This window comes from Trachypithecus francoisi, unplaced genomic scaffold, assembly GCF_009764315.1.
Source record: "Trachypithecus francoisi isolate TF-2019V2 unplaced genomic scaffold, Tfra_2.0 Lachesis_group0, whole genome shotgun sequence".
In the NCBI taxonomy this organism is placed as follows: Eukaryota; Metazoa; Chordata; class Mammalia; order Primates; family Cercopithecidae; genus Trachypithecus; species Trachypithecus francoisi.
The window spans coordinates 182,339,620-182,362,495 of NW_022681453.1; the positions used below are offsets into that span (position 1 = coordinate 182,339,620).

Here is a 22,876-nt window from a genome sequence, read left to right on the forward strand (position 1 = left end):
CAGACATCAAATAATTTCAGCTTTCCAAGGGTATAGGTTCCTGAACATATGTTTCTATTTTAGTGTCAATGACAAAGAATTGATCATATATGACAGGGGTCAGCAAACTATGGCCTGCAGGCTATTTCGAATTCTTAAAAAGTTTTTAAAGTCATTTTAAAAATGATTTTGAAAGCAATCAAAAGGGTATTTAGTGACACATGAAAATTATATAAACACACGGCCAGGCATGGTGGCTCACGCCTGTCATCACAGCACTTTGTGGGGACAAGATGGGCTTGTCACCTCAGATCACTTGAGGCCAGGAGTTCGAGACCAGCTTGGCCAACATGGCGAGAATCCGTCTCTACTAAAAATACAAAGAATTAGCAGAGTGTGGTGGCACATGACTGTAATCCCAGCTACTTGGAAGGCTGAGGCATGAGAATCGCTTGAACCCAGGAGGCGGAAGCAGTGAGCCAAGATCAAGCCACTGTACTCCAGCCTGGGTGACAGAAAGAGATCTTGTATCAAAAAAAAAAAAAAAATCACACACACACACACACACACACACATATATATATACCCTCACATTCTAATGTTCATAAATAAAGTTTTATTGCAACCTAACACACACATTTATTTATTGCCTGTTAAGGGTGCCTTCGTGCTATAATGGCATAATTGAGAAGCTGGGACAGAGACCATTATGGTCTGCAAAGCCACATTATTTACAGAAAATAGTGGCTGAGTCCGATATAGAACAAGATTGCATTCAGAAAGAAGATACCAAAAAAAACTGCTTGATTCTGAAGATGGAACTCTTGGTCTAAAAATACATTAAAAAGGGAGGGGTGCAGCTATTTTAAAAATATCAGAATACAATGCAAAAACTCAAACATTTTTAACTCAGCACAGGATGATGACATGTCTAGTCTATCCTTAATGAATTACATTATTGACAGAGTCTCTGATGGACAATCAACGGCCACACAAAAATGAAAATCTTCCCATTACATTTGTCTACACAGAACTGACTAAAAAACAAAAACCAAAATCAAACAAACAAACCAGATGGGTAGACAAGAATTTTATGTTGCTACAAAGCCCTAAGAAGAGAAATCTGATGCAATCCTAGGGAAAATAGTAGCTGGTTCTCCACATGTATTAAGAGAGGCCAAACATTTGTGTTCAGTTAAGTTCCTATAACAGTGTTAAACTCAGCTTTCCTATTTGATCTTTTAAAAAAGTTTGTCTTTATCACTATATATCATGGCATCCAACCAAACTGCATTACTGCCTTAAAAGAAAGTCAAAAACTGTGACTTCAAGAAATAATCTAGCTTTGGTCTTATATCTTCCAGTAGCAGGAATTAGTGAAGATGCTTAATAACTATTTCAAAGTTGAATAGACTATTAATTTAAATGTTTAATAAAACAAGTTAACCCAAATAACTGTCTTGTCCTTTGGCTTATATTGCCAACTAAAAATATCAACAGTTAATTTGTTCAGGATTTATAGAAATTTTTACATTAAAGACTTACAGCTGTAATCAGTGATAGCAATATCAATATAGAATGGTACAGTTACCTGCATGTTCAATTATAAGTTACAAATTTTACCAAATATATTTTCTTCTTTGTCCTTTAATAGGATATTTTATCCTCAAATAAATAAAACTTCTGATAGAATAATCTTTGAAAATATTGTTTTAAAGTATAAGCAATTTATTTAAATAAGTATATCCCCCACTGGATTTAAATCATTAGCTGGATTTTAGTTTATGTATAAAGTGGATTTCATTATCTTTAAGTAGTGTTGTAAGTAATGAAAATACCAAAAATAGAAAAAAAAAAAAAATGAGGAAATGAGATGTGCAACAATAAAGACAAAAAGAAACAGTAAAGTGAAATTCATTAATATTTTTCTTATCATTTCCTTGCCATATCTCCCTCTCACTTAGGTTAGAAAGTCTCCTGTAGACATTTGGTATCCTAAGGGAAGATTTCACCATTGTCAAACATACTGCTGGAAACGGAATATGTGACCACAGTTTTATAACAGCACTATGCATCCAGGTAAACCAAAATTTCACAGTACACATGCAGATTACATATAAGTACTTAATAAATATGTTTTAATCAACATTAAAAATGAACAAAGTTCTGAAAATTTTTACAGACTATTTCAATGTAAGAAATGTCTCTTATATTACCACCAAACTATGGCTGGAACCACATTTTGTACCTTTGTGTTAATTAATGACAATTCTTTTCTACAAAATTATTATTTCAAAAGTGAAATATATTTACATCAATGCTGTAATTAATCACAGACGAAAACAAAATGTTAAAAACTTTTTCAACTTACCCCAATTATGTCTTTTACAAACACTAAAACAGTCTTAGTAACACAAAATACACCAACGTGACTAAATCACATGAGTTGTAACTGTATCCCCTTTAATTTTCAGTCTTAGACCATCTATCATTGGAGAAGCTCAAAAAGTTACTAGAGATTAATTTCTAAATTATGTATGATACCAAACAATTTTAATTATGTTTGAAAATATTACTGCCATTTTGGGACAATAAAATAAGAATGGCCTACAGTGTTTCTACTTTGACAATATACAAATGATACCCTATAGAAATAAATAATCTTAAATACTAAAACATACCTTGCCATGAGGGTCAGCAAACATTCTTGTGAAAATTTCACACAATCTTTTCAGTTCAACTCGACTGCCAAAATAACACAGCGGTTAATTAATATCTTGCTATAGCAAGAAGTCATATAAAAGTAACTTTACACGTAATTTTCTTAAAAAAAAAAAAAAAGGTTAGGTTGGGCATGGTGGCTCACACCTATAATCCTAGCATTTTGGGAGGCTGAGGTGAGAGGATCGCTTGAGCCCAGGAGTTCAAGACCAGCCTGGGCAAAATGGCAAGACTCTGTCTCTATAAATTAAAAAAAAAAACAAAAAACAGTTGGGAATGGTCAGGCATAGTGGTTCATGTCTATAATCCCAGCACTCTGGAAGGCTGAGGTGGGCAGATCACTGGAGGTCAGGAGTTTGAGACTAGCCTGGCCAACACGGTGAAACCCTGTCTCTACTAAAAATACAAAAAAGTAGCTGCGCTGGGCACGGTGGCACACGCCTATAATCCCAGCTACTCGGGAGGCTGAGGCAGGAGAACTGCTTGAACCTGGGAGGCAGAGGTTGCACTGAGCTGAGATTGCATCACTGTATGCCAGCCTGGGTGACAGGGTTAGTCTCTGTCTCAAAAAAAAAAAAAAAAAAAATCAGCTGGGTGTGGTGGTACATGCCTGTAGTCCCAGCTACTTGGGAGGCTGAAGCGAGAGGACTGTTTGAGCCCATGAATTCAAGGCAGCAGTGAACAATGATTGTGCCACTGCACTCCATCCTGGGTGACAAAGCGAGATCTCATCTCTTAAAAATCAGAAACGACGACGAAATCATTAAAAAAAATCAGCCCTAAAAATTGAGAAATTTGTGGGATTTCCTAGTCAGGGCTAAATACAAAGTTACTAAATACAACAATTACTCTGTTGTAGCCCACACTATCTTAAAGGTTAAAAGTTAAGAAGAAAAATACAATTATCCTTCATTAATGGATTGTGACAGGGGAAATTTTACATGTGGCATTCCCAGTACATGAATTTTATCCTTTTAAGTGTTAAGACGTTTTCTTAAATGTTGCTACTGACGGGATGAAATCATTCTAAACTATGCTTACTCCCTTGCCATTTAAAATGACCAACACATGAATTCTATCCTTTTAGGTGTTAAGACATTTTCTTAAATGTTGCTGCTTAAGGGCTAAAATCATTCTAAACTATGCCTACTCCCTTGTCATTTAAAATGGCATGCTGAATCTAATATTAACTTAATCTGGATGGGCTGGGAACAATATTATGATGGTGGATTGCACTGATTCATGATGTGTGATATGCACACATGAAAATATATTTAGGTAATACAGAAACATTTATTTTAAATTATATAGTTCTAATACGTCCTAAAACAAATACACAGGAAGTAAGTACATCAAACTCTTATGTCACAGGTAGCAAGTCAGGAAGTAACCCTGTACATTCCACCATGCTTAACCCTATGAAATATCTGAAGCTAGGTTCTCAAAGGGGTCAACTATAGGTTTAAAACATTACACAGACAAGGACAATAAAGCAAGCAGGGGGAAAAAAACAAGAAAATGCCATTAGCAAAGGAAACAAAACCCCAAACCCAAAATATTAACAAATATCTGTTCTTAAAGAAATTCCAATTCAACTTTGTATTACACTAAAATTCACATATTACACACACACTAGGAATATATCTTCATTTCCAAACAAGCATAAACATTCTTCCTCTCATTGAAAAACTTACCAGGAATAAATTTTAATAAACCAGTTTTATCACTATGTACATTTTATTATTTAATATTAAAAGTAATAACATTTTAAATTTAATTTCTATGTGTGAATAAAAAGTTTCCTTTTAAAATGTTTTGTTAAATAGAACAATTGCTGGGCTCAGTGGCTCATGCCTGTAATCCAGCTCTTTGGGAGGCCGAGGAGGGCGGATCACGAGGTCAGGAGATCGAGACCATCCTGGCTAACACGGTGAAACTCCGTCTCCACTAAAAAAATACAAAAAATTAGCCGGGCATGGTGGCGGGCACCTGTAGTCCCAGCTACTCAGGAGACTGAGGCAGGAGAATGACATGAACCCAGGAGATGGAGCTTTGCAGTGAGCTGAGATCGCGCCACTGCACTCCAGTCTGGCTCCGTCTCAAAACAAAACAAAACAAAACAACCAATTTTTTTTTTTTTTTTAGTAAATGAAGGTATAGATGGTCCTCAAAGACTAAAGCTTTGGAAAAACACTTTGATGCAACCATATGAATTCAGGACAAGTCTGTTTCTATACCAATATCTCTAAAGTATTATAGAAACAAAGTCAAATCAAAAAGTGCTAACCTGATAGTAAAATCATTTTAAGACAAAACATCTCACCTTAGCGTTCTCTGATTTTTCAGTAAGTTCTGCAGACCTAGGAGGCCTTCCTTCCTTTCTGACCAATTGGAACTAGCACATCTATTGAGGACTTCTGCCACATCTTCCGTCTGCCTCATATATGTAGGAATACTACCATTTCGAGAACTATAGGAGCGTTCTGAACAAGCACTAGATGCATCGCTGTTGGCGTCATCATCTGAATGCATTCCATATGATTCATATCTTCTTCGAGCTGGTTTTTTCTGTTATACATCAAGAATCTCATTAGCAGCAGCCAAAAGAATACATTGGCATTTCATAATTTCCACTGACCACAAAAGGACTGATTTTTGTTTTAAAATCAATGCAAAGCATGCTCCTCATCATTGTAATAACAGAATGTCAGTATTTAGTTTTTCTTCAGAAAACAAGTTTTAGAAGTTAGTAGAAGGTAAAATATTCTTTAACTATGGAAAGTAGTAGAAGCAGAATAAGACTATATGGAAGTTCAGATAATGTAAAGTGGGAAGTTCTAAAAATGTGGGGTTTTCCTTTCCCCTTTTCATGAAAAACCAAGAACTACTAGAATGTAAATGAACAGAACCTATATTAGAAATTTGAGTTGGCAAGAAGAAAATATTACCTTTTTAAAGAAAGAGTATAACGGATCAGAAAAACATTTTCCATGTATAAAGTTTCATTTTTTTTCTGTCTATCTTTTCTTTATTCTCCTTTAACCTCCATTACCACTTCTCTTGCCACTATTCCTTCCCTTGTACCCAACCCTCATGTCTCCTAGAGAAATGAAATACAAAGAATGATGAAAAACTATTTGGTCTACTATTATTTTAAGGAGGCGAACTCCTTGAGAGCCCTCTATGCTTTTCTCAATGTATCTATATTGTTTACTTCAATAAATATAAGAAAGCATATTCAGATTCCTTTGATTTCTTTACATCTAAATCTTGCTTAATATATGTAACTGCCAGTTATACTTCGCATATTTCAAGTGAAATGAGAAAGAATAAATAGTTTATTTAAGATTTCCTTAAAAGAGTTGAAAACAAATCTTTATGTTATCTGATATTTGAATTTTGGTTGATGAGTGGTGAAGATGTCTATGAAACAGATTAAACACAATAATTTAAAATAGTTCCAGGTGGCAATAAGTTATCCAAAGTCTAAAATCTAAAAAAACATGATTTAATTCAAAATAGTTTTAAGAGATGTTTCCATCACTAAAAACCTTATATTGATTTAGAGACACTAGCTTAATTTTGAATGGTAATGTTTCTTGTGTTAAGCTCTAGGATCACTTTTGTTATAGACGTCAGTGTGAATGACCTCATTTCATTTGTATGAAGTAGTCAGGCTGAAAGAATGAGCACCTCCAGAGGACATTATTCAAGCAGTATCTCTCTTTTGATAACCATGTTTACAGAAAAATAGATGTATGTTTAAGGATTTTACTTCTACTTTAATTTTTAATAGAAGACCATCATTTGTTAAATTGATGAAAGAAAAAAAGTTATCGTATCATAAGATGTCAGAAAATAGCAATGTCTATACCTTAGTCCGTATGTCTCCTAAGAGCTGAGAGCAGTAAATTTTTAAAGAGAAAAATTGAAAATAATGAAGAACATTTTGCTAATCAGCACAGTGAAGTAGGCATTAACAACGCCTATGATCAGAAACATTACGTTTTTTCACACATAGGTACAAAGAACTGCTTATTAGCAGGCTATATCTTTAATCTTGTCAATATTCTTTAGTTCAAAGAGAAATAGTGATGCTACAAAAATATTCCCATAACCAGTTTTCTCAAAGAAACCTAAATGTTCTTTCTATTTGGATCCTTTTGTCATTTCCAAAGTTAAATGTATTTCTAAGATTTTCTCCAGCACAAATTAGGGTTACTAGCTGGACAGTTTTTTCCTTAAAATTGGTAGTTGTAAGTGGAACTCTGTGCTCTGCAAGTAATGGAAGGACTCAGAATCAGATTACTGGGAGTCAGACTTTAGCCTTGGTAGTTAAACAGTCCTCATATAATTCAAACACACCATCTCAGTGTTCTAAGTAATAGTTCAAGAATAAGTCAATCAATTCATAACATTTATGTAAGCAGAATTTAACTGGTAAATTATCCAATTTAAAAAACCCAGAAAACATGATTTGAGATACAGGGATGAGGAATAGCAAATCAAAAACACCTTATTAATTTAATATCATCAGAACAAGATGTGATCCCATGCTGAGGAGAACAAAGTCCCTACTTAATTATATTAATTTATAAAAAATAATCAAGTGGCAGAAGTAACGGGAAATATTCAGCACAGTGAAATGGTTAGCACAGAACTACACGTGATATTCAATAAATTATAGCTATTACCAATGAATATTTTTAAAAACTTGTCTTTTCAAACCTACGCGGCAAACATTGTATTATATCAACACTAGTTAAGATGGGATCTACAATTTTAGGAAACATATTTTTTTTAAATTTCAAAACAAAGATGAGATCTCTTATAAGTTCTGAGTAAGAAACTGAGTAAATGTTTTTCAAACATAGGATTAGTATTATAATTTGAAAGAGGAAGTGATACTGAATTAACTTGGGAAATTAGCCAAAGCCAATTATATACATTTTAAAAAATGCTACTTCTTACATAATTTTAAGTGAGAAAAACAACAATGATACATGTATAGCAATCTTCTGACAAGCTATCATGGATCTGTAGAGCATGTTTTTAAATCTCACTGTTTAATGTGTCAGACATAAAGAATCATGAATTATATCTAACTATAAGATATAAATGTATCTTAATTATAATTTGCCTTGAGGTTGTACTTTATTTTAGTTCAAAAAACACAGATAAAAGACTAAACAAAATCCAACGCCAAAGTAAAATAATCCCTAAATACCAAAGTTTAAGCTAGACTTGAAATTACATGCTTTTAAGTATACATATTTATATAATTTATCTCCCTTACCTTAAGTATACTACAGTGTATAAAACACATTACCATATTAAAGACATCTATATTTATATTTCTGATAGCCCATCAGTAATTTCGGCCCTGGTATACAATTCTGATTAATAAAGATCAATAATCATATTGTTCTGCTTTTTACACTGTCCACATTTTATCTTTAGATTTAATCACTGATTTTTCCCCATCCCTTTTCCCACATGGATAGACCGGCTTACTCATTCAATAGTTTCATAATTGGAACATTTATAATGATAAGAAAATGGAGAAGAGTACCAAGGCATCTGCTACTGCCTCCTCCACGTCAGAACCTGTGTTTAGGACTCGCATGGCACTAACAGAAGACGACAGTCGACTTGATTGGCTGATCCCATAACCCGGACCTAAATCATCAAAAGAAGGAAAACAGAATTAAAGGAGTCATAAATATAACAGGGTCAGGTTGGGAAACTTTAAGACCCTTACGGGGGAAGGAAAAAAAACCAATGGGGCAAAGCATTTTAAAAGCAATATTGTATTTTCTGGGCACATTTAGTTTTTGGCAAAATAAAAGGGTAAAGGCAATTAAAATTACTGACAATGTGTGAAAAATAAAGAACAGTCACTATTTCGCTATTTATAACCACAAGGTAGAAGAAAGCATGGCTGGCAGACTAAGGGCTTGCAAGTCTATAGCCCTGTAATCCAGCTCTATCAGTTCAGGCAAATATCATCCATATGGTTGAATCACAGAGTAACCCAGAACAAAGATCAATCCTCAACCAATAGTGGTTAGGGAGATCCATGAAGACACACTAGAAATTTACAAGGAAAATAAGCTCTAATTATTATCTCCTCTCCTTCAAGACAAGTTGGTTTTATTCTACAACTAAGAGACATCTATTCGATAGCTGTTAAGTGTCTACTATGTGCCCGACATTCTGAGGTATACAGAGACAAACCAGAGATGAATTCTCCCCCTCAACTGCTTTCTATACCATCATTTACAATTAAAACACTTCATCCACCATTTTGGTTTTTTTTTTTTTTTTTTAAAAAAAACACAACATACAAAGATGAGAACATAAAAACAATTCTATATTTAAAAATGACACAACAGGTTATACAAAAAATGTCCATATACCAGTAAGAAAAATGCTCAATATAGTTGCTAAAGGGGAAAACGTTACTTGGGAGAAAAGAAAAAAAAAGTTTATTCTCCAACAAATTAAATTTAAATAATAAAAACAAATCAATTTTAAAACATGAATATTATTTAGTGGAAACTGAAAAGGATGAAAACTGAGATGAATGCCAGATGATAGTGAAAATGTACTCATCCTTCACCTGAGGCCCCATACACATCGGGGGCGTAGAGGGCACCAGTTGATCTGGAATGGTGTCTGGAGGCTGGAATAACAGGACCATACAAACCTCATCTATTACCACAGAAACAAGGAATAGTGGCAGCACTACTGTCAGGCAAGGAGAGTTAGTTAACACTGGTGTTATTCTTTATAGTCAATGATCAGAGTATTGCCAAATCGGGCAATGGAACATTAGCATTGCACCATCATTCCTGACACAAAAACACATCTTACACCTAAGTGGACAGACAGGCCTACAGGAGACAAAAGAAGTATTCAAATGGAAGGAAATGTTGAAGGTACAAGCATGAAACAAAAATACGAACATTATAGTTTAAAAAAAAAACCACCATGGTAACTAGTAACTAATAAAATCTTATCTCCTTCAATTCTGACATCCAATGAGGCAGTATATTAGTATTCAATTTTACAGATGGTGCTATGGTCTAACTGACTGACCTTTTCCAACACCCGATTCATTCATATGTAGAAATCTTAATCCTCAAGGTGATGGTATTAGGAGATAGGTGGGGCCTTTGGGAGCCAAATTGCCCTCATGATTGGGATTAGTGCCCTTATAAAAGAGACCCCAGAAAGCTAGCTAGCTCCTTCTAACATTTGAGAACACAATGAGAAGGCATCATCTGTGAACAAAGGAATGAGTTCTCATCAGACACCAAATTTGCTGGTTCTTTAATCTTAGATTTCCTAGTCTCCCAAACCATGCCAAATAAATTTCTGTCATTTAAAAGCACATAATCTATGTTATTTTGTTACAGTAGCCTGAACAAACTAAGAAAGATGAGAAAGCTAAAGCCTAGAGATTAATTTGATTATAGCCACACTACTAGTGATACACTTCAGTATCTGTACTTTCAATTCCTCTGCCCTTAAACAGTAGATGTACCATCTTTAATTTACATTGTTCAAAAGTTAATACACCTCATTTTGTTAACATTAACATTTTCCATAATGGTTCACATAACACCAATTCTGCATTCAGTAGATTATTTAAATATCAAGGCACATTTGAATATAAAAACATACTAATAATTTAACCAAAATGTAGAAACTTGTGACATATCTCCCTATATACTGCTCTAAAATCTAAATTTAGTATATTTTGCATAACACCATAAAGTTAACTTTTCTCTTACATATAGAAATGAATAGCCAAAAAATGCATTTTGATGATTTACTTCTGATGGTTTAGGGCCCTCACACTAAACTTATGATTCATCTGCTGAATAACAATATCCAGTCACAAGCAACAAGGGGATTCCACCAAAGAAACAAATAATAGAAAGGACCAAAGAATGTAGGCAAATGTAGCAGAGAATGGGAATAGCAAAAACAACTTAATCTCTGGGAATGCTAACTTTCATCCCTGCAAAACAAACAGGGCTAATCTGCTGCCTTTGCTATGCAGTACCTATATGTAAATAAAATGGCTATAAAAAAGCCAATTCTTCTAAAACTATGACTAAAAGGTTTAGTCATCTTCAGTGCAAATAGGAACTTTCACGAGAATCAGGAAAATGGTTTCCTTTAATATCAAAATTTAAGTAATTTTTAAATTGTCACATGGAAGCTTTGAGATGAATCTAGAATATTAACGACTGGACAAAATATCTCTTTAAGAACTGGCATATTAAACCATGCTTACTTTTACAGTAATTAGTAGTGGATTATAAAGGTCCTCTAATCTCTAACTATTGTACACGTTTACAAAGTCCAGAAACACATTTTGATTTCTTCTTGGTATGTTTTCTAGTAACCTGCAATATCAACATTATATAAGTGCAGGTGCCCGTACCATTAAGAAATCTGAGATCCTTGCCACTGCAGTATAATTTAATTGTTTCTAAAGAGTTTCAGGGGGAAGAGGCAGAATGGTAACAGCAGCAGCAGCAGTGGTGGCAGTGATGATGACCATGATGACCACGATAGAGTGCTCATTATGTGTCAAGCACTGCCTTGAGGGAGTTTTTAATGTACTTCTCATTTATGAGTCTCCGAAACAATCCTAAGAAGTACACACTATTATTATCCTTGTTTTATAGATGAGGAAACTCAGGCATAGAAAGGTTACGTAGTTGGGGAATGAACCCAGGCCACCTGACCCTATAACATACATTCTTAAACCACTACACATCCAACTCCACTTCCCTCCACTTCTGAAAGTGGCATGATTATTTTATACACATGCTGGATTTACTTCATTTCTTTAAATGTATATCAATGAGGATGCACCACGTATATGTACGTGCGCGCACATACACACATACAGACATTTTGCAGACCAACTCTATGGCATACGAACTAAAAATATCTCTGACAAAGTACCTGCCACACACAGCCTTAGTGATGTGGAACAGTTTTTTTTACTTTGGCACCTCCCCACAGACGGAAAAGAAAGAGGGAAACTCTCTGGCACCTGGGGCTGGAACACAAACAAGGGTTGAGCATATTCCTGTGACTCTAGCTTTAATGAGGTTTTCTAGGTCAGTACAAAAAAGCCTAGTATATTTGAGCCAAATGGCCTAGAGAATGAGAAATTAACCATTAGAAATTCTTGGCCAGGTGTGGTGGCTCACTCCTGTAATCCTAACACTTTGGGAGGCCGAGCAGGGTGGATCACCTGAGGTCAGGAGTTCGAGACCAGCTTGGTCCAATATGGTGAAATCCCATCTCTACTAAAAATACAAAAACTAGGTGGGTGTGGTGGTGGGTGCCTGTAATCCCAGCTACTCGGGAGGCCGAGGCAGGAGAACCACTTGAACCTGGGAGGTGGAGGCTGCAGTGAGCCAAGACTGTGCCACTGTACTCCAGCATGGGTAAGAGAGTGAGACTCCATAGCAAAAAAAAAAAAAAAATTCTATACTACCATATATATCTGAGAAAATAAGAATTCCACTGGATAAGTAGAACTATGTTCTCCCTGAGCATTTCAAAGTCTGAAGAGCAACCTTCTAAGTCTTACAGTAAACTACACTGTGTTAAAGAAAAAAAATCTGAAATGGCTACAGGCTTGTGCATTTAAACAAAGGACTAGTTAAAATGCTGAAGGATTATGCAGAAATTCTAAAGATTCTCAAGGTACATACACAACTATACCTCTCCAGTTATCCTAATACTGACTGTTTAAGAAATCATTTAATATTTTTATAATTGAGGTAAATATAGTATTACAATCAAGGTTACAATACAACTGGGGACAAACAAGTTTTACTGCTGTGACAAGAGCATTAGCTCACAGGAAATGACTGTTAAACTGTAAAATACTATAAAAATGTTAATCCCTACCATTAACAAGTAGTTCATACATTAATTTGTGGCATTCTTTTTAGTAACCTAAGTTAAATGATCTAAGCTGAAATGTTAACATTTCCGCTGAAAAAGACAAAAGTATTTTATCAAACTAGTCCACATTTCACTTGAGATTAAATATTTAAATATCTTTAAATTTGTAGGTTTACCTGTTAAGAAAGATCTAGACTTCAATATTCTGAAGTTTAAATCTATGTGACATTTACTTGATTATGAAGGCAATCTGTTAATACAATGACTAACATATTCATTTCAGACATGTAAATCAAGTCAAAGGAATTTCCCAAACATGTAATTTCCTTTCCTCAAAATGACAGAAAACGGGTAGAGAGAAAGGTCTGTCAACAAAGAAAGCTGAATCCCAGGTATGCTGAAGTTAATCGGATAGTGATAACACAATGGATAGCAATGCATGTAACATCTGCCGGAATACATACCAAGGGGCTGAAAAGAACGAACAGGACTTGTGTCCCTGCTGCTCTCCCGACTAGCTTCCCGGCTGCATCCTTGACTCACACTTGGTCGAGGAATACGACTGCTTCGGGCTGGTGTGAAGCAACAGCAGCACAGTAAGGGAGAAAACAGAACAGAGTTTGCATCTTAAAAAATTTTGTTTTTTTTCTTTCTTAAAGACTGATCAGTAACTTAAATTTTTCTAAAGTTGAAAAGAAATTACTTTTGCTGAAGCATTATCAGGAATACAGTTAAATTCTTAAATATGGTCCTCTAGTTTGTATGAAATTAGAAGGGCAAATATTTTACTAAACCAAAAATGCTGCAAATAAAAAGATTTAACATATTGTACAATATAGTACAACTTAATTTTTCTCTTTGTTCACTGAACTATAGAGGTTTCTAACACTTTTGGTATCTTAAGTTAAAATCTTGGTTTTAATAGACAGAAAAACCCTATACTTATCAAATATTAATCTAAAGTAAAATACCCATTCTTAAGTTCTTAGTTCAAGATAAAAGAGAAAAAAATGCCAGGTGCAGTGACTCATTCCTGTAATTCCAGCAACATGGGTAGGTGAGGAGAGAGAACTGCTTGAGGCCGGGAGATCGAGATCAGCCTGGGAAACATAGTGAGACCTTGTCTCACTACAAAAATTAGCTGGGGATGGTGGCACATGCCTGTAGTCCTAGCTACTTAAGAAGATGAGGCAGGAGGATTGCTTGAGCCCAGGAGGTCCAGGCTGCAATGAACTATGATCATTCACTGCACTCCAGACTGGGTAACAGAGCGAGACCCTGTCTCTAAAACAAACAAAAACAAAGGAGGAAAAAATAAGCCAATGCTTTCAATTCCCATTCTTTTTCTCACCTCCTCACAAATGAAAACCCCACAAATATGGAAAGAAAGAAACAATAAAGACGGGCGAAGAACTGACTAAAGGTGGAGCAGAGAATTTAAAATAATGTCTGGAAAACAAAAGGAAGTGAATTAGTTAGATGAAAACTTGAGAGGCTCATGGGCCAAATACCAGGCACAGAATAAATGAAAAGTGCTAGGAACAGTAATTCAAAGTCTGTATGCCCAAAAGAAATCTGTGCCATCTACTGAATAAAGACATTCTCAGACAAGTAAGGTTTCAAAAAGCTTGACTCCTACACACAATTTCTAAGGAATTTACTTGAGAATGTGTATGAGCAAAGCAAAAGAGGAAAGCAAGAGAAAGAGGATCCAGGAGGGAGTGATTCAAACCAGGAAAGCAGCAAATGGGAATCTCAAGAAGATAGCTGAGCAAGAGGCCTAGACGGTAACTAATCCAGAGAGTACTGAAAAGAAAGTCTGGAAAAAATCAGGAATTGCATATTTCCTTTCAGCAATACTGAAGGGAAAGCAATACTAAAGGATATGAGAAGTGCACATTACTCTTAGTCACTTTCTATATACACAGCAAATGAAAACGTGGCATAATTGTAAGTAACTGGTAGGAATATAAGAGAAAACAATTCATCTCCTTATAACAGGAACATTCTCCTTCAAGTGATCCCTAACACTCAGTGTACCTTTGGGAAGAAATGGGTTCACAGTACACTATGTGTCTTGGCTGCAAACAACATTCATTTACTCATAACACAGTATATGTTATTTATAGCTTTTCATCTTTTAAAGCCAACCTATGGAACAAATACATAAGACTTGCTTGTGGATACAGAAGAAAATGTAAGTGTAAACTTTAATAATATAAAAATTGATAACTCTAAGAGTGGAAGGTGAAGGGAGGAAAAGTATGGAAGTTGAGATACTGATTGAGGTTGATGAAACAAGAAACAGAAATGTGAGTATTTTCTTTAAATATGAGAATATTTTTAAAGTTACATAGGCAATCTGCAAAAGACTTAAAACAATAAAAAATTATTAAAAATAAACTGGAATTATTAGGGGCTTTCTACTCTGGAAATGACGTATCAAGCAGCAGCTATCCTAAGGACAAAGCCAGCAACATGGTTGATAAAGCAGAAAAGAAGGAAGGGAGAGTGAGAGAAAGGGAAAATAGACAGATTCTGGGTTCATCATGGCTACGTTAATCAATCAATCCTGAAGGTTGTACAATCTTCAAACTTAAAAGAACCAATAAATCCATTTTTATTGTTTAAGCTGACTTCGACTGTCATTTCTATCATCTGAAATTTAAAATATCCTGATCAATACACAGAGAAAATATTAAAGTTTACTAGTGTTTGAATAGGGCTGAACTTTAACACGAATGTCAAATATACAAGCAACTGTATATATATATGTGTATATATGATAAATATGTTATAAAATTCCACAATAACCTTTTCCTTTAAAGTACTAGCTATATTTTTCAAAGCTCCTATGAATTACAGGGTTTGTTTTGTTTTGGGTTTTTTTTTTGAGACAGAGTCTCTGTTGCCCAGGCTGGAGTGTAGTGGTGTGATCTTGGCTCACTGAAGCCTTCACCCTGGGTTCAAAAGATTCTCCTGCCTCAGCCACCCGAGTAGCTGGGATTACAGGCATGCAACACCATGCCTGGCTAATTTTTGTATTTTTAGTAGAGATGGGGGTTGGCCAGGCTGGTCTCAAACTCCTGACCTCAAGAGATCCGCCCCGCTCAGCCTCCCAAAGTGCCGGGATTACAGGCATGAGTCACTGCGCCAGGCCCTGAATTACACGTTTAAGATACTGAATTCAACTCAGAACCTATTCTTCAACTGTTGAATTTTTAAGTTATTTTCTTCCAATTTGTAAGTGCCTAATTGTATTCCAAAGTCTTCAATGTTGCCAAAGCCCGAAAAAAATTAAAAAATTTTAAAAAGGGTCACGTCTCACATAACCAAAAAAAAAAATCTTACCCACTGAAAGCCTAGATGGACTAGCCTCTCTGCTACAGCCCTGGCTCCGTGGTATCTTGCTTCTTTTTTGTGCTGAGGCTGAATTGACCAGGACTCTTTGAACACCAGAGCTCACAGTGGACAGGGCTGTTGTGGTCAGAACTCTTCCTGGAGACCCAGACCGGCTACCAGCTGAACACCAAACACATATACAAATGTTAAGATTAAACACCAAGAGAATTTGCTGAAAGGATAAAAATTCAAGAAATATTGGTAATACAGAGAAAACTGTGATAGTATGACAGGTTCTACGCTCAAAGGAAATAGACCGAGGAAGATTTAAATATAATTATAACCTGGAAAAAAAAAAGGTATACTACATATATGAGCACTGAATGGTAAATCACCTAAATATACTTCGAGTTTTGGAGGTATAAGACACTATGTTTAATAAGGACAGTATCATCATAATTTTTAGAACACAATTGGTATACAAGATTTCCAAAGAAATCACTTATCTGACCATCTATTTCATACAGCTATCATGCTCTGTATGAACAAGCTATATAGTCATATGTCACTTAGCAATGGGATACATTCTGAGAAACGTGTTGGGTGATTTTATCATTGTGTGAACATCACAGTGTACTTACACAAACCTAGATGGTATAGCCTACCACAGATCTAGGCTATATGGTATATAGCTTATTGCTCCTAGGCTACAAATCCTATACAGTATGTCATTAACAATACTGTAGGCAACTGTAACACAATGGTAAATATTTGTGTATCTAAAAATATCTAAATATAGACGGGTACAATAAAAGTACAGTATTATACTTTTTTAAAGCTTTATTTCAAATAGTTTTTGGGGTAGAGGTGGTGTTTGGTTACATGAATAACTTCTCTAGAGGTGATTTCTGAGATTCTGGTGCACCTGTCACCCGAACAATGTACACTGTACCCAGTACGTAGTCTTCTGTTCCTCACCTCCTTCCCAGTATTATAATTTTATGGGACCACTATCACACATGTGGTCATTGATTACATAGTTTGCCTGCTGAGATTTCTCTGAATGGGTACAGCAAAGCTATCTGTCTTACTATGAGACATATTTTTAAACTTAACACAATGAAATTTTAAATGCTGACAAAAGTGGGCCAGCTGAAAAAGAAACTTGCTTTTTGCTATTTGTCTTTAAATAACAGAACGCTCTTGGGTAGTGACATTCTGGGTTACAGAAGTTCTAAGGGTAGAAAGGGAGTAAGGGGAAAACATCAAATGAATCAGATTCTTTTCTTTCTTTTCTTTTCTTTCCGTCCCCTCCACCCCGAGACAGAGTCTTGCTCTGTCACCCAGGCTGGAGCGCAGTGGCGCGATCTTGGCTCACTGCAACCTCCGCCTCCCGGGTTCAAGTGATTTTCCTGCCTCAGACTCCTGAGTAGGTGGGATTACAGGTGCCTGCCATCGCGCCTGGTTAAATTTTGTATTTTTAGTAGAGATAGGATTTCACCAGGTTGGCTAGGCTGGGTCTCGAACTCCTGACCTCGTGATCTGCCCTCCTCGGCCTACCAAAGTGCTGGGATTACAGGCCTGAGCCACCACGCCTGGTCTCTTTTCAAATGAGTAATTTTCCATTTTGGAAGGTGGACATGTGGTCAGGAACACAGGCAGAGTTAGTAAAATCTTTTCAGAGACTGTGCATGGGTTTAAAAAGTTTTAAAAATATGTTTTTAAACTAGAAATGCAAGGGTTAAATTTTAAGGAGATAAGCTCCCTGTCAATCAAAGCACTTTATGTCTAGGTTGAATAGAAAAACGGACTAGATAAGAACTCCAAGATATAGTCCAAATGTAGACTCAGAAGAGTAACAGAAAAATTAAAGTTGCAGTTAAATTAATCTTCGTGAAAGCAACCTTTTCCCTTCATGGGCACTACTTCTACCCAGTAAGAGGGCTGTACAATTACATGATATACAGTCTTACCCAAACAGGCTTCATTTCCACAGAGACTCAAATGCCAATGGGGACAAGCACAGGATGTCAAAAAAGCGAGGGGCACTGTGTAAAGCAGGGAGTAGTAAGAGGACTGATCAAGAGGGGAGTGCCTGCCCTTTCCTAGAGTGAGAGGTGACTTTTTAGTTCTAGCCACCTCTGTCTTGAGGTGATAGTGGATAGGTCTTGGGATTTTTCAAAAATGAAAGCTTTGATATTTCCAGATTTTTATCATATTCTATAGGCCAAATAATACATAAATGGAGACAGACTAGACATGGTCCATGGGCTGGCGATCTGTGATTCTTACTACAGTTTTCTTGGAATGGTCTTGCTGAATACAATTTATATTCCTGCTTAATTCTTAAACTTTACCAGCATACAAAATGAAACTTATTTCCTATTAGTGATAACAATATTGTAAAACAAAGCAGTGCTTCCAATGCAATTAACAATTTATTATCTGTATGGAAGGAATTCTAAATTATTGTTAAGGAAATTATTCAAGTGTATTTTAAAATAGCTCATTTGAATGTTTCATGATGTTTCAAGTGAAGAATCTTTAAATCCAGTTTCTTTCAGTTATAACCTTAAGGATACTCATATAAGGAACCTGTTTTCTCCATGCAGTGTCTAAACTAAACATACACACCAAAAACATCCAAACACCCAACATGCCACAACTCACAATGCAAGATAGGCCAATGGAATATTTTATGGGAAAACTCGCAACAATATAAAAAGTATAAATAATGAAACTGAGCACATACAATATGGTATTCTATTAAAACCAATATAAATTTGGGGGGTGGAAGTGTTGGTAGGAGAGACCGCAGAATTTCTTGAAATGTGGGTCTATTCAGCAGATAAGAAACTTGCAGTTCAGAAACAGAGTAACTTGTCTTTCTACTCTAGATTTACTGAATTTATTAAAAATTATGCAAGTGTACTCTATAAATTTAAATTCATTCCTGCCCTATCCTAGGAAATAAAATTGTCAGTGTTCATTTTGCTTTAATCATTACCCTCTCCTGTGCAATACTCCTGATTCCCACCAAGAGTGTGATAATTCTAGTACCTATGACCCAGTTTTGAATTATTCATACTTAGGAAAAAATACTAAGGCTCCTTCCCCAGTAAAGAGCCGCCAACACTAATTATTTCTTTTAGGAAAACCAGAGTTGATGAAAAGTGTCATGATATATCCAAGGAATAGCATGCTACCAGAAAATACCCATATTTGCAAAACTTGACATCGAACACCTATTTTCTCTTGTGCTACCTAAAGTTTTCAAACTACCATTTTATAGTTTTTATAGCATTTCAAAGCATGACAAAACGCCTGTTTCTTTTGAATGTTTATATCCACAGTATTAACTTGTGATATTAAAAAAACCAAATCAAAATTCTGGTAATAAGACAAAGGCCAAAGAAAAATCACAACTGGCAATTTCTGCCCTAGTATGACTACAAATGATAGACTATGATGTTAAGAATTTCTGCTGAATAGAACCCATTCTTCATAATGAAAATAGGTGATCAAACAATAGATGCACACATAAAGTCTATAGATTCTTACCACCAATGGTATTAGCAGATTGTGATCCTGAACAAGTGTAAAGGCAGAATTAGGGTAAGGATTATAATCCATGAAGAGGGAAGGAGCAGTTTTTAAATGGATGGCAGATGGAAATAAGAAAGCTTTAGTCAGTTCTCAGAAAATTAAAAACTCTAAAGCAAAAAAAGCAAACTTTAAAAAATCCCAAAAGCACAGATGTCTTTAACAAAAGCAGTACATTTAGTAGTTTTTAAAGCTAATCAACTGAAATCAGACACTCATGTACAAAGCAGATGAAATGAGATTGCAACAGTAAATGTAAATTCTTCAGCTTTTCTACTACTGACAGTCGAAATCAAAATCATTAAATGTTTGTTTTCATTAAACATTTAATTTAAAACTACTTGTAAGGAACAACTACAACACTGTGCAGCTGAAGAAAAACTACATGAAAAAGCTACAAATGTCATCTTTCTTAAGATGCACCAAAAAAACACAAAAGATGGGAGGAGACAAAGTTTCTGACAGGCTGTACGACCATTTGTATACAACCAGCCACTACCAACAGAAAAAGAGACACAATTCTGTCATAAATATAAATCTAGTGATCTCTCCTTTGAGTCTCCATTTATTTATTTATTTTGGTTAGCCATCAGAACACACCTGCTTTGATCTGAGAGACTTTTTTTTTTCTAAGTTGTGATACAAAGATACGGTAAGACCATGCAAGCCCTAATGAATCACTTTACGACAAAGTAAGGATGATGATCACAGTAATATTTCTGTGCAAATATACTGTAAAGAAACTTGCATACAAATTACATAATACCTTTTTTACAAAAGAATTTGGAATGGAACATATAGTCATTCAAATAAGTAAGCAAGCAAACAAACAAAAGTCCCTCCAATATAAAACCCAAATGATTTTACAGAGGGAAAGTCTTCTAATCTTAAAGTCCTATTTAGTCTGAGAAAGCCAATTATTGTGTTTTCACAATTTAGGAGAAGATGTGGAGGATTATGGAACGGGTTTCAAAGTGAAAAGCCAAATGCAAAAAATTATTCTATTTTCTAGTGAAGTGATCTTTACTTACAATGTACATGAAAAGGTCTCTTAAGTATTTTTAAAAAAGCAAAAAAAAAAAAAGCCCTTGGACTCTTTACCCTGACATCAACCTCAGTATTGTTTCAGAAAAGAATATCTCACAATTAATTTTTATCCTTAGACAATGGACACGGAAATTCCTGGTTGTTATCTTTATGCTTTAATTTTCCTAATTTCATTATTTATTTATCTGTTTACTGAAGGCACTAAGAATAACAAGGTACAGAAGTACACAAAAGCAGTCTAAAATTCAGTTGACATTTGATTAAGAATAATAATAAGGATCATCTGTAGTATTTAAAATTTTTTTAAATTTTAAAAAATTAAAAAATAATGACAATTTTATTAGCTAACATATATAGTGCTTATTCAAAGCTAAGCAATATTTTATGTATATTAAATACGCTACATCATTTAATCCTCACAACAATCCTATGTAGATGCTATTATCCTCTTCATTTTACAGATGAAATTATAGAAGTACAGTAACTTCAAATAACCTCAAAGAGCCAGTATTCAATCCTGGGCAGACTCCAGTGTCCATGATCTAAACCAGTATGTACTTCTCAAACGTAACTGTGATACAAATCACTTGATGATCTTGTTAAAGACTGGATTCAGTAGATCTGCAACGGCATATGAGATTGTGTATTTCTGACTAGCTCCTAGATGATGCTAATACTGGTCTGGGCAGCACATATGGAAGAACACATCTTCTAACTACTATGCTACACTGCTAAAGATTAAGTTGCTCTAAAAATATACAAGATCAGGGAAGAACATGATATGATCTACTGATTTAGTTGAGATAAAAGTTTTCCTATTCATCTATTCATAAATAACCTTCAAGTTGCAAACCAATTTACTTCCACTTATTTTTAGGACTCTTCTTGAGTGCTCCAATCATTATTCTGCCTGGATTTTCTGATTTTGGAAAAAGAGAAGGATCTGGTTGGTAAGACTTGTGTAATCACTATCCTGCCCTTCAATGCCCCATTCTCTTTCCCGATTTCAAGATTCAGGAATCAGGTTAAAAACAAACAAATAGGATATCCATATTCTAATAAATCACCTAAACAATGGTAGAAAATAGTTACATTTATTTCTTTCAAAAATAGCCAAGAAGGCTGGGTGCAGTGGCTCACACCTATAATCCCAGCATTTTGGCAGGCAGAGGCAGGAACACGGTTTGAGCCCAGGAGTTTGACACTAGCCTGGGCAACACAGTGGGAACCCACTTCTATAAAAAAAAATTAGCCGGGAGTGGTGGCATGCACCTGTAGTCCCAGCCGCTTGAGAGGCTGAGGTAGGAGGATCCCTTGAGCCCTGGAGTTCCTGGCTTGCAGTGGGCAATGATTGTGCCACTGCACTATTATAGCCTGGGTGACAAGAGTGAGATCCTGTCTCAAAAAAAGAAAAACAAATACTGAAGCACATGAATAACTCCCACAATTACTTCCCTAGAAAACTGTCATGGTTTTAGAGGGAAGCACTAAGGAAAATCTCTTGGTAAAGAAGGAAGAGGAACAAATGATTTTAAATTAATAATGCCATAAATGAGGCCAGGCATGGTGGCTCACACCTGTAATCCCAGCACTCTGGGAGGCCGAGGTGGGAGGATTGCTTGAGGCCAGAAGAACAAGACCAGTTTGGGCAACACAGCAAGACCCCATCTCTTAAAACAAACAAACAATTAGCCAGGCATAGTGGCGCAAGCCTGTGGCACCAGCCACTCAAGAGGCAAAGGTGGGAGCCCAGGAATTGGAAGCTGCAATGAGCTATTATCACACTGCTCTATTCCAGCCTGGGCAACAGAGTAAGACCCCATCTCTCATAAATAAATAAATAAATAGTTTTAAAAAATGCCATAAATATATGTTTACTATTCTGAAACATAGAAATAAATGATTAATTTTAGCTAGACCTCAAAAGTGTGCTTTTTAATAATCGCGCTAATGACAAACTCAGCTTCCAGTGAAAGAGCAAAAATATAAATCTTAAATTTAACATGAATGCAACCGAATTGGTCATTTCAAATTACGTTTCCTCTCTATAAATTAGCATATACCTGCCAAAAATGCTAACCAAAAATAGATAATCTAATAGATTTTGGGGAAAATAAGATACCATGTATCTGTCCTTGAATAATGTTACCTAAGATATAACCATATTTTGATGCTAATATATGGCAATTATTTTGTCTCTAAAAAGCACAATTTTCTACATTAGCGTCTGAGTAGAATG

The 22,876-nt window shown here is 35.4% G+C and overlaps 1 protein-coding gene across 42 annotated transcripts in view; it reads right to left on the reverse strand.

Annotated features, from left to right (window-relative positions):
• CLASP2 (cytoplasmic linker associated protein 2) overlaps positions 1–22,876 on the reverse strand; it is a 220,561-nt gene that overhangs the window by 76,326 nt on the left and 121,359 nt on the right. For 14 of the 42 annotated variants that reach the window (XM_033212944.1, XM_033212937.1, XM_033212932.1 and 11 more), the window contains 7 exons: positions 15,997–16,167; positions 13,110–13,217; positions 9,323–9,385; positions 8,273–8,379; positions 6,575–6,598; positions 5,024–5,268; positions 2,661–2,724 (listed from right to left, as the gene is read on the reverse strand). In XM_033212944.1, the coding sequence (XP_033068835.1) occupies positions 2,661–2,724; positions 5,024–5,268; positions 6,575–6,598; positions 8,273–8,379; positions 9,323–9,385; positions 13,110–13,217; positions 15,997–16,167 (782 nt within the window). The remainder of the gene's footprint in view (positions 1–2,660; positions 2,725–5,023; positions 5,269–6,574; positions 6,599–8,272; positions 8,380–9,322; positions 9,386–13,109; positions 13,218–15,996; positions 16,168–22,876) is intronic. The other 28 variants (XM_033212967.1, XM_033212966.1, XM_033212950.1 and 25 more) reach the window with 3 other exon arrangements.